We start from the raw sequence: 16824 nt of genomic DNA on the forward strand, positions 1-16824 counted from the left end.
TCAACATTAGGAGGAACTTCTTGGCAGTAAGGGCTGTTCAACAGTGGAAAACACTCCCTCGGAGTGTGGTGGAGTCTCCCTCCTTGGAGGTCTTCAAGCAGAGGCTGGATGGCCATCTGTCAGGGATGCTTTGATTGAGATTTATGCTTTGATTCCCGCTTGGCAGGAGGTCTGCCCAATCTGTCTAGGAAATGGGCAGCCTGTCGAGCCTGTAAGAAAGAACTATAAAAGGTACTGAAGAGCAAAGACATATAACTGAGCACTAAATTCAGAATCGTTCAGGCCATTGTGTTTCTAGTTACTATGTACGGATGTGAGAGCTGGACAGTGAAAGAAGCAGACAAAGAAAATCAACTCATCTGAAATGTGCTGAAGAAGAGTACTTAAGATACCATGGACAGCCAAGAAGACAAACAGATCAGACCAGGGCTCTCCTTGGAAGCAAAGATGATCAAGTTGAGACTATCATACTTTGGCCACATAACGAGAAGCCACGGGTCACTAAAAAGAACAATAATGCTAGGAAAGGTAGAGGGTAGAAGAAAGAGGAAGATCACAAACCAGTTGGATAGACTCAATCAGGGGTGTTGTGGGCAAGAGCTTGCAGGATATGGGCAGGACAGTGGAGGATAGTGATTCTTGGAGCATCTTATCCACAGGGTCGCCATGAGTCGGAATTGATTTGAGGGCAGCTAACAACAACAATATGAAGCTGCGCCACTTCATACTGCCCACTAATCATCTGTGTATCAGCAGTAACACAAACAGCAGCCCAGGCAGCCCAGCTTGGGGACTCATGGGAGGGGGATTTCCTCAGAGGAGGTTTGCCCTTCTCTTCTCCTGAGGCTAAGAGAGTGTGGACCCCCTCAAGCTCACCTCCTGGTGGCCAGGAGTGAAGGAGCCACCCCTTTGGGTTTCCCCAAAAAGAGGCAGAGGAGGCAGAGGGAAAATGCTCCTGTGCTTGTCAAGGCACCCTCCTTCTCCACTGACCCAATCCTTCCTCCTCCTTCTCCTTCTCCTCAGGAAGACGAGGGCCCTTCCTGTCCATATGTCGCATCCAACTCCTCTGGCAAACATGGGCTGCAACAGCCCTTGGGAAAGTAGCTGCTTGGTTGGACCCACAGCATGAGGTGGGGAGGAGGAGGGGGGCCAGTTGGAGAAGGGCCAGGAGCGACAGGCAGAGGCAGGGGAAGTGGGATGGCACTGGGCTAGCACTCTGTCGTTTGCTGTGGAAAAGGAGGAGGAGGAAGAGGCGGAGGGCGAGGAGGAATTGAAAGCAAGGCAAACCGTTGGTTTTTTTTTAATTGATCGTGAAATCGATAGAACGATTTCACAATTTAGCAATTCAATTGTTGTGAAATCACTCTATCAATTTATCGATTAATTTCTATTTTTTAAAAAGTAAAAAGGCAGCACTGGGTGTGTGTGAAATCTCCCACCCACCCATTCATTTGTCCCTCCCACTCCCCAAATGATGCAATTCTGATCTGTTGTTCCCACTTGTTGAACCCGCTGCAGAATCATGTTTTTTTTAAAAAAAGACTGCTAAAGAACTGCTCTTTGAATAATGCAGGGTTTTTTCATTTGCCTCACATCGTCGCTGTTGCAGTCGATCATGCCAGAATTAGAAACGGTTTCAAATGGGAACTAGGGTCATATAACTTGCTCTCTGGTGCGATTTTTTTTTGCAATGGGAATGACCCCTAAGAATATTCTGGCTCCTGCTGCTGCTCCTGCTGTTATTACCTGCAATTGTAAGGCTGCATCAGAGTCTTCATAAATGCGACGAGCCAGACCATTATTCTCTTTGGACAACCTTTCCAAAAATGCATAATCAAGACCATAACCAAAACCAAGATTGTACAAAGGATATCTTCCTTGGATTGCATTTTTAGCATTCTCCTGAATCATGCTTTTATCTGAGACACCTGAATGGAAAGGATTATATAAATTAAGCTTTACATTTCACTGTGACAAAAAATGAGGAAGGAAAACCCTGCCAACATATTTTAAATGTTCGCTGATATTTTTAACATTAGCATCTGGAAATCAATAACAGGGGAAAGTACTTAAAATATAAAAAAATAAGATTACATTTCTCTTTCCAGACTCTAGAAAAACAGTCATTCTTTAACTGTCCCCACTGGGAAGGACAACATTGAAACAAGACTTATTTTGTTGTTGTGTGCCTTCAAGTCATTTCTGATTTATGGCAACCCTAAGGTAATCCTATTCACAGAGTTTTCTTGGCAGAATAGGTTCAGAGGGGTTTCCTCTTGCCTTTCTGTACAGCTGAGAATGTGTGACTTGTCCATGCTCTTACAATGGGATTCCATGGCTGAGCGCAGAGTTGAACCCTGGTCTCCCAGCAGTAGCATCTCTAGGGCTTGGCATCACCCAATGTTCTGACTTTTGGTGTCCTCCCCCACACATTAACCTCTCCCCATGCCACACCATACAGAATCCTTAGTAATGTTTTTTGTACTAATGTTACTCACAAATCATAATTCCTATATATCACTGAATATAATGGTAATAGCTGTGACATAAACAAATAGCAAAATTAAAATTACATTAGCATTTGCAAAATTAATTACAATAGCATACGCACAGCATAAATGTATTTACATGTACAAAGTTTCATGTAAAGTGAAAATTTTGTAAGATATGAAGTTTTTAAAGAAAATTTTAAAATGATAAAAATATTTTTTAAATCACAAATTAAATTTTAATTTTTTAAAAATTTTCATTTCATTTTTTAAAAATTCCTAGGGCCTCTCCTTTATTATTAATAATTCCTAGAGCCAGTGTTGTATGGTGATTTGAACAGATTAGCACACTACAGTCTTAAAGTGTTGCTATTTCACTTTAACTGCTCTGGCTGCCTCCTGTTGCATTCTAGGATCTGCAGTTTAGGGAGAGGCATTTAGAATATTCAGCCTCAATGTTAAAATAAGATGTTCAAGGCAGTTCAGATCAAAAATTAAATGCTTAATATAATAGACAAGGATCAGAAAATAAAGAACAAATTCCATGGAGAGTTGGGCATAATAATAGACTGACAAAACAGCTCCTTATATGGCTTGGGTCCGATTTACTTACGGGACTGCCTCTCCCCATACAATCCGCCCCACACCACCCTTAGAACATCGGGTAAGAATTTATTGGAAACTAAGAACCCCAAATATGCTTCCACTTCACAAAGAGCCTTTCCAATACGGGCTCCAAGATTGTGGAATAGCCTTCCTGAGGACATCCGTTCAGCATCCTCATTGGAGATATTCAGGAAAGCAGTTAAAACTGAACTGTTTTGCCAAGCATACCCAGATACGATGTAAGATAATGACTGACATGCCCCTTGAATAAGATGCTGCTTATTTCCCCATTATATTGTATTGAGTATTGCATTGATGTTTGTAATTAGTAGTTAACATGCTGGATTTTAATGTTAATAATTGAGTCGGAGAATTTTAATGTATACACTGTGATTTTATTTAGTCTGTAACCCCGCTTCGATCCAACCGGGAGAGGCTGGGAAACATAAATAAAATTTTTATAATTTATTATTATAAATAATAACAACAACAACAACAACAATAATAATATTTCCCCGCCTCTCCCTTCCGGATCAAGGCGGGGTTACAACCAAATAAAAACATACAATTATGATCAATACAATCCATTAAAATGCATCATCTCAGCAATAATAACATCAGTTAAGACTAGTTTGTCATGATACAGAAGTTTTATAACAGTGGAATTACACAGAATAAATGGCTGCTTCAAAGGCCCAAAGTACATATCATCACTGCTGATCCTGATAGTACTCTTTCAGACTGTGTAGGGCTTCTAAATACTAATCCTAATACTATGCCTACCAGCCCCCTATGCTTCTGTCAGATTAATCATAGAATTATAGAATTAGAAGAGACTACAAGGGCTATCCATACTGGCTGGAATTCTGCTGGTTTATGTAACTGGAGGTTAAACACCCAGATGTTTTTTTTGGGGGGATGATTTTTTGGGGGAAATTATTTTCAGCCAAATTCTAGAAGTAGATATGATATTATTTCTAGTTGTATCAGGAGTGATGGTGCACTTCACAATGCATCATGGGAGGGAATGACCACTACACCTTGCCCACCCCGTCATACAGCATCAGTGAGTTAAATATGTTAAGGTATTCTTGTAGTACCTCTTTATTTATTCTGTGCTGTATTTCCCCTATTGTGTCCTCTGGTCTATTTTCCTCAGTTTGAGCACCCTTTTCTTTTTGTGAGAAGACCAAGGCACAAAAGGTGTTGAGTAGTTCTGCCTTTTCTTAGTCCCCTGTTAGCATTTCTCCATCTTCTCCATACAGTGGCCCTACCATTTCCTTCTTCTTCCTTTTGCTGAGGAAATACCCTCCCCAAAGCCTTTTTTATTGCTCTTAACCGCTATCAAGTCTGAGCTCATTCTGGGCTTTTCCTTTTCTGACTTTACCCCTATATGTACTAGCTATTTTTTTTAATTCTTCTTTAGTGATTTCCCCTTTTTCCATTTCTTATACATATTCTCTTTACAACTTTCCTTAGTTGAAAGTTCTTTAGTCATTGATCCTGCTTTCTTGAAACACCTCCCATTTTTCCTCCACATTGGAACTGTTTGAAATTGTGCCTTCAGTAGCTGCCTTTTGATAAACTCCCATCTGTCCTATACTCACTGCTCTTTTAATATTTATGACAATGGGATCACCCCCACTATTTCCCTAAGTTTACTGAAGTCAGCTCTCCTAAAGTCTAGAATACATGTCTGACTATGCCTTGTTTCTCCTTTCCACTGTATAACAAGCTCCAGGAGAACACAATCACTCCCACCACTTGCACCCCATTAACCAGGTCATCCCTTTTGGTTAGGATCAGATCTAAAATAGCTTGTTGACTCTTCCACCTTTTGGACAATGAAACTGTCTCCGAGGAAAGTGAAGAATTTGCTACACCTTAAAGTTTTGGCTGAGTTTGAGTTCCAGCAAATATGTACATTGACTCATCTTTGTGAGATGTTGGTTTTCAGCGATGAAAGGCGGGGCCATCCTGTGAACGGGTCGGCTTCCTCTTCTCGCTCTGTCAGGCAGGATATGCTATAAGCTTGCATATAGCCACCACTAGAGGGAGCCAACCCCCTTCGGAGGCTTCAGTTGATAAAACAGCCTATGAACTAGACATAAACTTGTAACCATAATCAGAGGTAAGGCCAACACTGAAGGAACTAGATAGCATAACCGTTTGACAAAAACAAAACAGTGTAAATAGTGTGAACACAGGGAGAACTAGACCAGACCAGGGGAGGGAAGGATGTTCCCGCCTTTCATTGCTGAAAACCAACATCTCATGAAGGTGAGTCAATGTACATTTTTCCAGCGATGGAAGGTGGGGCCAACCTGTGAACGGGATGCACTACAGCTCCTCTAATCCTGGGTGGGCAATAAGAAAACCTGGCTATCACGTTACTACAGCCTGTAGTACCCTTCTTCCGAATGCAGCTTCAGAAAACTGAGTAGAGTCTAATCTCTAGTGCCAGACAAAAGTAGATACCGACGACCATGTAGCAGCTCTACATATCTCAGCTAAAGATGCATTAGTGGACAATGCAGCAAAGGTGGAAGCACTCCTTGTGGAGTGGGCATAAACTGGACCCGTTGGGGAAGATCCCGCTAAAGAATGACATGTCAAAATGAAGGAGCGAATCCACTTTGAGAGCGTAGAGGAGGAAACCTTTTTTCCTCTTTTTATGGAAAGCAATGAACAGACTGTTGGACAAACGAAAATCTTGAGTTCTCTTTATGTATATATATAGGGCATGGCGAACATCAAGTGTATGCCATGTTTTTTCTAAGGCTTTTTTGGGATGAGGGCAGAAGGAGGGTAGTATGATGTCCTGAGTCCTATGAAAAGTGGAGTTCATGTTGGTGATGAACAAAGGATCCAATCGTAAAACGACGGAGTCTTGTCTGAAAATGCAGTTCCTGCCGAATGGACAGCACTCCCATCTCTGACACTCTTTTGGCGGATGTGATTGCAACAAGAAAACCACCTTCCAGGTGAGGTATTTTATGTCTGTAGATTTTAGAGGTTCGAATGGAGGTTTGGTGAGAGCCGACAGGACTGTATGAAGGTCCCAGTTGGGATAATGATGAACCATAGGTGGCTTGATGAGGATAGCGGCCCTCAAGAACCTTCTGATGTAGTAGTTGGTAGAGAGCTTGGCAGACTGCTTTTGAGGCAGAACCGAAGATATGGCTGAAACCTGTCTCTTTAGAGTGTTTGGTTTGAGACCTTTGTTGAGACCGTCTTGTAGATATGACAACAGGGAATTGACTGTAGGAATGTGGGAAGGCATCTTTTTGATCCTACACCAACGGACAAAAGCCCTGTATGAATATTCATAGGTCCTTGTGGTCGAAGGTCGTCTAGCCTTGATGATGGTCTCAGCCACCTCTGATGGTAAGCCGTCATGTATCATGTTTTGGCATTCAATTTCCCCGTGTGAAGATTGAGCCACTGAGGGTCTGGATGATAAATTTGGTCTTGTGATAGAAGGTCTGGATGGCTCGGCAGTTTGAGGACTCTTTGAGCCATGGATATGAGTTCGGAGAACAATGGTCTTCGTGGCCAATGTGGTGCTATTAGGATCAAGGTTGATTTTTCTTTTCTTGCCTTTCTTAGGCACCTGTTGATCATGGATGTTGGTGGAAAGGCATATAGGACTTCTCTCGGCCATGGGACATGGAGAGCGTCTATCTGTTCTGCTCCTTGTGTTTGAAAGCAGGAGTAGAAGCGAGGAACCTGGTTGTTTATTGGAGACGTGAACAGGTCTATCTGTGGGGTTCCGAACCTGAGTGTTATCCACCTGAACACCTGGGATGAAGACACCACTCCGACTGGTCTATATCTTGTCTGCTGAGCCAGTCGGCCCTTGTATTTAGAGATCCTTTGATGTGTTCTGCCCTGATGGACAGGAGATGTCTTTTTGAACATTGTAGAAGTAATTGGGATTCTCTAATTAGCGAACTGGACTTTGTTCCTCCTTGTCGGTTGATGTGTGCTTTGGCGGACATGTTGTCCGTGCTGACCAGAATCGGGTTGTCCTTGACTTGAGGGGCAAAGGAGATCAGAGCCAAGCGTATCGCTCTGAGTTCCAGGAAGTTTATACTGTGCTCGTTCTTGAACATTACATTTTCCTTGAGCAACCTAGTTGTGTAATGTCGCTCCCCAGTCCCTCAGGCTGGCATCTGTTGTCAGTTGAATTTCCTGGGTAGGCCAGAGCATTCGGCCTTTGAGGAGATTGTGGGACATCCACCATTGAAAAGATTGCCTTACTGTCAATGGTAGTGTCAGTCTCTTGTTGACTTTGTGAATAATGTGTCTCTGGTAAGGTAGCAAGAACCACTGGAGTTCTCTGGAAGCAAGCCCATGGGACACAGTCTATGGAGGCAATCATTAGACCCTGAATCCTTGCCAGAAGGAGGAGGTTTGTGGAGCAGTATTGTAGGGCCAGACTGATGGCCTGATGGATTGATCTGAGTCTTTCTGGGATTAGGGACACCCTTCCCTGATTTCTATCGATGACCGCTCCCAGGTGAGTGATCAGTTGTGACGGTTCTAGGTGGCTCTTCCCATGACTGACCTGAAAACCATGTCTTGCTAATGAAGTAAGAATCTGTTGTGTGTGTTGTTTGGCTTGATTGTAAGATGAGGCGTGTAGGAGAAGATTGTCCAAGTAGGGATGGATGTGTATTCCGAAGATTCTCCATTATGCCACCAGGCCTATCATGATCTTTGTAAACACTCGTGGTGTGGAAGTAAGTCTGAACGGAAGGGCCTTGTATTGAAAGTGATTGTGGTGGTAGCAGAACTGCACGAAGCGACGGTGTGATGGGTGTATTGGAATGTGAAGATAGGTTTCTGTAAGATCTAGAGAAACCAGAAAGTCGTGGTGTCTTAGCGTCTCTAGGATGGACCTGAGGGTCTCCATGAGGAATCGGCACTTGGTGATGAACTTGTTTATCCATTTTAGGTCCAGGACTGCTCGCCATGATCTGTCTTTCTTGGGCACTGTGAAAAGCATTGAATAACAGCCCTTGAAGATATCTGAAGAGGGCACTGGTTCTATTGCTCCTATCTCTAAGTGGTGATGTATTGCTTTTAGCATCAGTTGGTGTTTTCTTGGCCGAGGGGACCTGAAGGAACAAAATGGTCGTGAGGAGTTCTGTAGAACTCTATCAGATAACCCTGTTGTATGGTGGAAAGGACCCACTTGTCTGAGGTTGAGGCTTCCCAAGCGTGACAAAACTAGAGAAGTCGACCGCCCACTTTGTGGGACGACCAGTCATGGTCTTGGAGAGTTGGGATTGTGTTTGGAGGATGCAGATCCTTGGCCTTGGTTGTTGGTGTTATTGGATTTTCCGAATCCTCGGTTGTTGTATTGTTGTCTACCATATGGTTTGCGGTCGGACCGTTGGGATTTGTTGGATCTGGAGTCTCTGGGCCGAAAAGACGAGTTGTTTTTGTATGGATGAAAGGAGCCTTGGCCTTGGTGAAAGGACCGCTTGTCATCTCTCTTTGGTAAGGAGGGAAGAGCTTTTTTCTTGTCTTTGGTTTCAACGAGAACTGGTTCCAGAGCGTTGCCAAATAACTTTTGACCGCTAAAGGGAGCCATGGTGAGGTTTTGTTTTGATTTAGCATCAACTAACCAGTTTATTAACCATATCTGTCTTCTAACAGGAATGGATGCTGCTTGAGCCCTGGAGCTCAGTTGGATGATATCCAGAGACGCATCAGCCAAGAAGGCAAGGACTTTGAGCAGCTTGTTTATGCCCTGTCGGAGTTTGGTATTGCCTCTGGGTATTTCTTGTATGATGTCTTTGGCCCAAGTGAAAACTGCTCTAGTCAGGATCGAAATTGTTGAAGAGGCTCTAATGGCCAGGGAGAAGGCTTCGAATGATTTTCTGAGTGATGAATCTGCCCTCTTGTCTTCAGGGTTTTTAGAACATTGTCACCATCTTTAGAATATATTGCAGATGATACCAGTTGAGATACGGGAGCATCAACAACTGGGACCTGAAGTTTAGCCATCACATGTTGAGGTAAGTTGTAAAATCTTTTAAAAGCTTGTGGACTAGGCCTGGCAGTAGCTGGCTTTGACCATTCCTCTCTAACTACCTGCATGAAGTCTGCTGTGAAGGGAACTTCGAGGGTGGAAGGACCTGGCTTAGGGAATGAGTCTCCTTTTCCCTGTGGTAGATCGGTGTCCTGGGGTTGAGGGTTTGGAGTAGGTTCAGAGAGTTCTAGGGCTCTGATGGCTTTTTAAATCAATATCTGGAAGTCATCTGGAGCGAACAATTTGGCAGAAGATGGTGCCAGGAGGTCATCCCCTTGGGCTTCATCGGATAGTTCATCTGGGGATATGTCATCATCATCTCCTTGTTGGGAGAGGGAATCAATAATATCTACAACATCCTCCTCGAGAGAGGAGTGGGAAGGCAGAGCTATTTTGTGTTTTTTGGCTTTGGCTGATTGGGCAGCAGAGGGCGCTGGACGCTTGCCTTTATGGTTAGAAGAAGACCTTTTTGAATTTTTCCTGCCTTTGGGCGGTTGGCACCTAAAAAATGTTGATCTTGGAACAAATTTACCCCTTTCGGAGGGGGGGATGGAATCCAGGGAGGAACGGGGGGCAGGAGAGGGAGGAGTAGACCCTGTTTTGGAAGGTGCGCCCAGGGCTGCTGAAGGAGGATGGCAGGAAAGGTCTCCCTGGGACAAAGGTAGGGTGCCTGAGGAGACCGGGGCCCCTTGTTGTTGACCTGATAATGCCACTGCTTGCATGGAAATAAGGGAGGCAATGAGGGTTCTCCCTCCTCCGACCTGGCCCTTTTGTCCCTGGGATGGCTGGTCTCCTCGTCATCCAGGCTGGAAGAGTGGATGGAGCATTTGCGCGCCATTTCCAGGGACTCCCCAGACATGCCTGGGCTGTCCTCTCTGGTCCCTGCCCCAGACATGACCAGTCTCTCAGTAGCTCAAGCAGAAGAGCAGGGGAGGATAAGAGGGGAGAGGGATAGCAAGGGAGAGAGGACAGAAAGAAAGGTTGTTTTTTTTAAAGATAGGCAGGAGGCTTGAAAAAGACGTCTGAACAGAGCAAGGCAGGAAATGAAACTGAAGCCTCCGAAGGAGGTTGGCTCCCTCTAGTGTTGGCTATATGCAAGTTTATAGCATATCCTGCCTGACAGAGCGAGAAGAGGAAGCCGACCCGTTCACAGGATGGCCCCGCCTTTTATCGCTGGAAAAACAGTGTGTCCGCGTCATACACAGGCATGCCTTACACGGCTTCCAGCATATGGAAGTTGCAGCACTGCATACCACCACGGGCACAAGCATCTGCATTTTTGAATATCCATGTTTTTCCCTTACATGTTTTTCCCCTTATGTGGGGGGGGGGGGGTGTCTGGAACGGATCCCCTGTGAAAGGGAAGGGATGACTGTATCAGGATAGCTGAAGTCACCCATCACTACTACATCTCTCCTTTCTGAGTGTGTGGTCATCTGTTCTGGAAAAGGCATCATCCAATTCCTCAATCTGACTTGGAGGTCTGTAGTAGACTCCCACAATAATATTCCTGTTGTTTCTCTCCCCTTTCATTTTTATCCAGATGCTCTCCACCTGGCTTCCAGGATTTAAGTCCTGGATCTCTTCACATCCCTGACATCCCTCCTTTCCTTTTTGGCCTATTTCCCCCTCTATTACTACATTCCAATCATAAGACTCATCCCACCAGGTTTTAGCATTTGTTTTGTTGTGCTAGGAGTTCACGTTCATCTTGTTTATTTCCCATGCTCTGTGCATTAGTGTAAAGACATCTAAGACCATGGGTCCTCCCCACTAGCTGCTTGTGTAAACTTGTTTCCCCTCCCACTGTTAGGTCCTTGCTCTATTTGCTTTGTTCACTCTATGACAGCTTGACTACTATCTCCAGCCCTTGATGTATCCCTGCCTTCCAAAATACTGTCTCCCTCCCCCACATAACTCAGTTTCAAGTCCTCCTGATCAAATTTTTGGACTATTGGCAAAAATGTTTCTGCCAACTTGTGTGAGATGCAACTCATCCCTTGCCAGAAGTCCCCCTTCATGGAACTGCAGCCCATGATCCAAGAATCCAAATAGTTCTTGGTGGCACCATTTGAGGAGCTATTTCATTTCATTTATATGCCGCCTTTCTCTCCAAGTGGGACCCAGCACTCCAGGTTCAGATACCAATCATTTGTCAGTGTGTTCATAGAAACACCTGTGTATTAGATGATTCCTATTTTGCTTCCCTGAGTATTGCTATAATCCTGGAAAATATCCTAGACTGGAGGGCCACAATAATTTTTACATTTAATCAGAATGCATGGAAGCGTACACGGAATTTTAAGATGACTCATGTGAACATGAGTCTTAATACCACAGTGAAATTATTTCATCTGTTAGTCAAACACTTACCCACATTGGGTTCACCATCTGTTAACATGATAACCAAGGAGGCACTTCGTAGAGGCACAGAATTTGAATCATGGGCTGTATTCAGCATCTCAATTCCAGTCAGTAAACCATCATTAAGATTTGTTACTGCAACATGGAAACAGTGGCTTAGTTTGTACTATGGAGAATGAAAAGAAACAAACACCTGTATGTTCCACGTAAACCTGTCACCCCCTCCTCTTCCAGAGTCTGCAAAGGCAAGCATTTCACAAAGAAATAAATAAGATAACCATCTACTCTCCTTCTAGTATCCATGCCAAGTTTCAGCTGCCAGGCTTCACATCCTTAGGCATATTGTATAGAAACAAACACACTTCCCCCTTACAAATGGGGAATTATGACAGCAGTATTTCAATTCATTTTCTGCAATGGTCCTACCCCTTTGGTTCTCAACATTCCTGGGCATAGTTCAGCTGTCCATCTGAGAAAAAGTTTCCTAACCATGCCCTAAACTTCTGAATTTAGAGGTTTTTTTCTAAAGTCAGCCCTGTGAGTTTGCGACATGTTTCTTTTAGGGATAATAAGATGGTGATAAAATAAACTACTGGTAACATCAATACTTGTTTGGTATATCACTGGGTATGTGGATGTAATACGATCAGTCTCACATTAGTGGCATCAGTCCCACATTGGTAGCATCCAATGGAACTCTCCATGAATGAATATAGCTTAATTAATACATGGAGAGAGCTGTATATCCAGGAGATAGAGAAAATACTTTTAACATTCTGATCCACCATAACTGTTTCAGATTAGATTATTTTTTAATTGCTGTGTCTTTGGCTAGAAATAAAAAATGCAAAATTGAATTCTTGACAATATGAGATCATACTCCAGTTTGTCTAGAACTACATTTTTCTAATACAGTGCTCCCTCGGGTTACGAAATTAATTCGTTCCGCCGCCGCTTTCGTAACCCGAAAAGCCTTCGCAAGCCGAAAACCCATAGGCGCTAATGGGGAAAAGCCGCGATTTCGTGTGAAATAGCGCCGAAAAGCACCAAAAAATTTTTCGTAACCCGAAAAAACCTTCATAACCCGGAACAATTATTTCCTATGGGATTTTTTCGTATCCCGGAAATTTCGTAACGTGGGTATTTCGTATCCCGGGGTACCACTGTATGCCTAAATCAGTGATAGTGAACCTTTTAGGGTCTGAATGCCCAAACTCAAAGGCATCCCAGGGTGGAATTTCTGGGGGGGTGGAGGGACTTCCAGAGTTGGAACCTCTGCTGTCTGGGGTGGAACATCTGTCCTCTGGGGGCAGGACTTCTACCTTCTGGGAGTGGGGCATCCCTGGATACAGCTAAAGGCCTGGGAGGGCAAGGGGGAGAAGAAGAAGAGGTGCACGCCTGCTCCTCCTCTTCCCTTCAAGCCTCCTGGGCCTTCAGCTGCCTCTCCTCCTCTTTCCCTGCCCTCCTGTCTCTCCACATGTCCTCCAAAATGGCTTTGCATGCCAGAGAGGTTCACCACCATGGGCCTAAACCCTTTAGTCTCTGGTGTTTTAATGTTTCACTATTCAGTGATGAACAACTTAGTGCTCAAATGTCAGTAGATTTGGTGGAATATTTTAAAATGAATGACAGCTCTGTGGGTTCATACACTCTTGAACGGAAAGCATGGAAAGCCCATATTTAGGGTAGAATTGTTGCTGATTTTTCTTATAAACAAGACTTTAAAATGAAAAAAAAAATGAATAACTGAACTTGCTGTTTCTTGCTTTATCAACTTGCTGTTTCTCTGTCTGAACAACTTTATCAAGAAATGTAAAAAGGTAAATATGAATTGAATAATAATCTCTCACAACAAACAGAGCTGGCTTTTACATGTCTACAGCAAACAAATCAGGGAAATGGGGAACATCCCAATTGAACTGATTGGAGATCATATGGGAGATTTTTAAAGGGATTTTTGACTAAGCTGATTCTTCTTCTTTTAATAAAGACATTGTTACTGACTTAATACTTTGGCTAGGCAGCCCAGGAAAAGATTTGGTGAAGGGATTTTGCATCTTGCTGTTTTTAAGTTTTTTGTCTGTCTGCATTTCTGCTTCTCATACACTTCAGAATTGATATTTCTGCCCAATAGTATCAATCTGCACTCATGCTTTGTATAAGTGTCTGCCTTGACTGTTTGGATATAAAGCTTCATGCTCCAATTAGCAAGGAGGAATTGGGCCTTTGTCTGGAATAGATAAGATGCTTCCTAGCACTGAAGTAGTTTATCTGGGGGATACTCAAGTGGCTTGTAGTGATAGCTTCTAAAAAAAAAAAAGATTGCTAGCAGATGAAATTATAAATTTGGAGTAAGCAAATAATCAGAATCTTCTCATCTCTTTATTCTAGTGTTAATGGCAGTCTGCATTATCCATTATCACAAAAGGAGGTATTCAATACCTCCTTATAAAGCAGTTTTACTCAACAGCTTAATAGATGCTATGTGGGATCAGCTCTGCCCCCAACCTCAACTGATACTGACTTGTCATTGCTGTGCACTGAGATTAGATCCCTTGTGTGACTTTCAGCCAGGTAATCTGCCTTCCTCCTCTCTCACCACCATTTCTAAGTATGCTGGTGGAAATTTACACTTCATCAGTGTCAAACTGACTCCTGAGCACGGAAATTAGGGAGAGTCAAGGCAATAAAAAAGTAAAAGTAAATACTTTAAGAAATTTTTTGACTAATTCATGTCTAGTACTCACGTCCGTCTACGTCAATTTTTGCAATGAATTCCTTTGCTTCAGTCACATTCTCAGGAGTAGCTTTAATTAAGCCATCTTTCCATTTAGAGATGGAACTCTCAAACAGTATGATATTGAAGTGATCATCTTCCCTTAAATCTTCAACTATCTTTACCAATGCTTCCTTTGCCTTTAATAAAAATTAAATTGGGATGTGAGGTGTTAAAAAGGCCTGTATTTAGAAGTTATTGTTCCCAGTGTCTCTTCCTGCTTGAAAGGGCTCCTTTCTTAGGGGGCACTTACTCCCTGTACACCCTATTATGCAATTGATGCTTCACTTTCTCTCCCTCTTCCTATAATCTGTTACTATTGTTGTCTTCCACATGCTAACTCCAACCCCAACCCCAACCCACAACTTCACACAGCTTGAAATGAACAATTGTAGCCTGAGCCTGCCAGCTCAGCAGACAGCTAAAGCCAAGATCTACTCACAAACATACTCTTAAGACTGCCATTTAAAGGGTAAACTAGGGTGCTTTTCTTCAAGCAATTACTGTGCTTCTGTCAATTTTGTAATTTACCACATTGGAATTGTACAAATGTTATAATTATCAAAAAATTAGTTGGAATTAAATTTTTGCTCATCCATATGAGCAAAAAGTAGAAATAGCTTTCACTTTCATCCATATTTGAAATTTGGAAAATTTAATAGATTCTGTTCAAAAATGAAATGAAATCTTCACCCATCCCTACCTTGGCCTAGTAGTTAAGAAGTATGTATAAATATACGAATAAAACTAGCACATCTGAATGAAGGTTCGGATGGTACTCTGTGAATTTCATATGCATTTTGTTAAACCGAAAGTTTAAACCATGGAAACAACATTCACATACACAAACTTTAGCTATATTCTGAAATGACAGTGAAAACACTATGTTGTTGTTGTTGTGGTGTGCCTTCATTTCAAACTTATAGCAACAATAAGGCAAACCTATCATGGGGTTTTCTTACCAGTTTTTATTCAGAGAAGGTTTGCCATTGCCTCCCTCTGAGAGTGAGAGAGTGTGACTTGCCCAAGGTCAAGCAACTGGTTCCCGTGGGCAAGCAGGGATTTGTCCCGTGATTTCCCAGTGTCTTAGTCCAACATTGCAACCACTACACCACACTTGACTCTCCATGAAGAGGTGCCATGTAAAAAGTTACAAATATTTTCTCTGGGTATAAGTGTACAGGGCACAATCTTTTCTGCTATGCAACAGGCCTTATGAAGAGATTACTAGGAGTTGTTTCACAATAATAGGTTACCTGATGAAGTTTCTGTCCACCCATGGAGCCACTGATATCTATTACAAAGGCAACATTCTTTGGCAAATGTGCAAGATTTTTTGGTGCAAAAAAGTGTACAAAGTATCCATTGACAACCTGAAAAACAAGGATAAGATGTAGAAATAGCATTATTATGAACTAGACATCCTGGCGTGTAATTCCAAATGACAAAAAGGTGTATTTACCTGTAAGTTACTAGGTGAATCTCTGTTCACATCATATTTTATGAGAAAATCTCCTTGCAGCAGAGAGGTTGTGCAGTTGTCGCAGGTTCGTTGTTGATCAATAGTGGGACTGAATAACACATGGCCCTAAAATAAGAGTAATCATCTTCATTTTAGATTTCAGCAAATTAATTAAAAATATAAAAATATAAAATATAAGAGAAGATTTAACTTCATTCAGAGAACCTGTTTCCCTTATTTACTGTTATTCTTTAATACAATTTACATTCAGAGACATATAATGACAACACACTTCACCAGGAGAGGAGGAACACATGACCCCTTGTGATTCAAGAAAGTGGCCTGGCAATTAGTTCTCATAGCAATAACATTATAATATTGCTAAGTTATTAACACTTTTTTTTGTCAACTGCAAGGCTCCATCTATCTTCAAGTACATATACATTACATACAGTTGGGGACTGGATGTAGACAGACAGGTGAGTGCAAATTTAAATGCAGAATTATTACCAGTCACAACCACCTTAGCATAAATATCCTACAGTGCTGGGCCTCTGGATTTCTCCTCACTTGGAGATGAGGGATGAGCATAATATTATTCACTGCTGAGTGTATTCCCCATGAGAAACCGTAGCTTTAGAATTGAATTGAATCATAGAATTGTATTGTAAAGTTGGAAGAGACCACAAGGGCCATTCAGTCCAACCCCCTGCCATGCAGGAAATCACAATCAAAGCATCCCCGACAGATGGCCATCCAGCCTCTTTTTAAAGACCTCCAAGGAAGGAGACACCACCACTTTCTGAGGGAGTGTGTAAGTTACCAGTGAGGAAAAGACCAGCAGTTTCTCTGCTTTTTTTTTTTACAAGTCGATTCATGAAGTTTCAGACTGAGATCACTAAATGTTCTGACATCCCTGAACTTTAACTGTAACCTCTGACTGGTCTTCTTTTGCTCCTTTCACACTGCCTTGGCTTTTTCAGCTCTACCTCCTCATGGAAATGTTAGAGACATTGGCTTGAATCCTTCTGGTTAGTCAAAACTAGGGTAGACCAATTGAATCAAATGTTGAAAAGTGACTCAG

At 42.6% G+C, this 16824-nt stretch overlaps 1 protein-coding gene across 1 annotated transcript in view; it reads right to left on the reverse strand.

Moving 5' to 3' along the window:
- Positions 1 to 16824, reverse strand: part of LOC121922487 (inter-alpha-trypsin inhibitor heavy chain H3-like) — a 53694-nt gene that overhangs the window by 21812 nt on the left and 15058 nt on the right. Inside the window, exons 7-11 of the mRNA XM_042451996.1 lie at positions 15741 to 15866; positions 15535 to 15651; positions 14250 to 14418; positions 11512 to 11637; positions 1747 to 1928 (exon numbers count right to left, since the gene is read on the reverse strand). Coding sequence (XP_042307930.1) covers positions 1747 to 1928; positions 11512 to 11637; positions 14250 to 14418; positions 15535 to 15651; positions 15741 to 15866 — 720 coding nt within the window. The remainder of the gene's footprint in view (positions 1 to 1746; positions 1929 to 11511; positions 11638 to 14249; positions 14419 to 15534; positions 15652 to 15740; positions 15867 to 16824) is intronic.

Source organism: Sceloporus undulatus, chromosome 2 (assembly GCF_019175285.1).
Source record: "Sceloporus undulatus isolate JIND9_A2432 ecotype Alabama chromosome 2, SceUnd_v1.1, whole genome shotgun sequence".
NCBI classification, from domain to species: Eukaryota; Metazoa; Chordata; class Lepidosauria; order Squamata; family Phrynosomatidae; genus Sceloporus; species Sceloporus undulatus.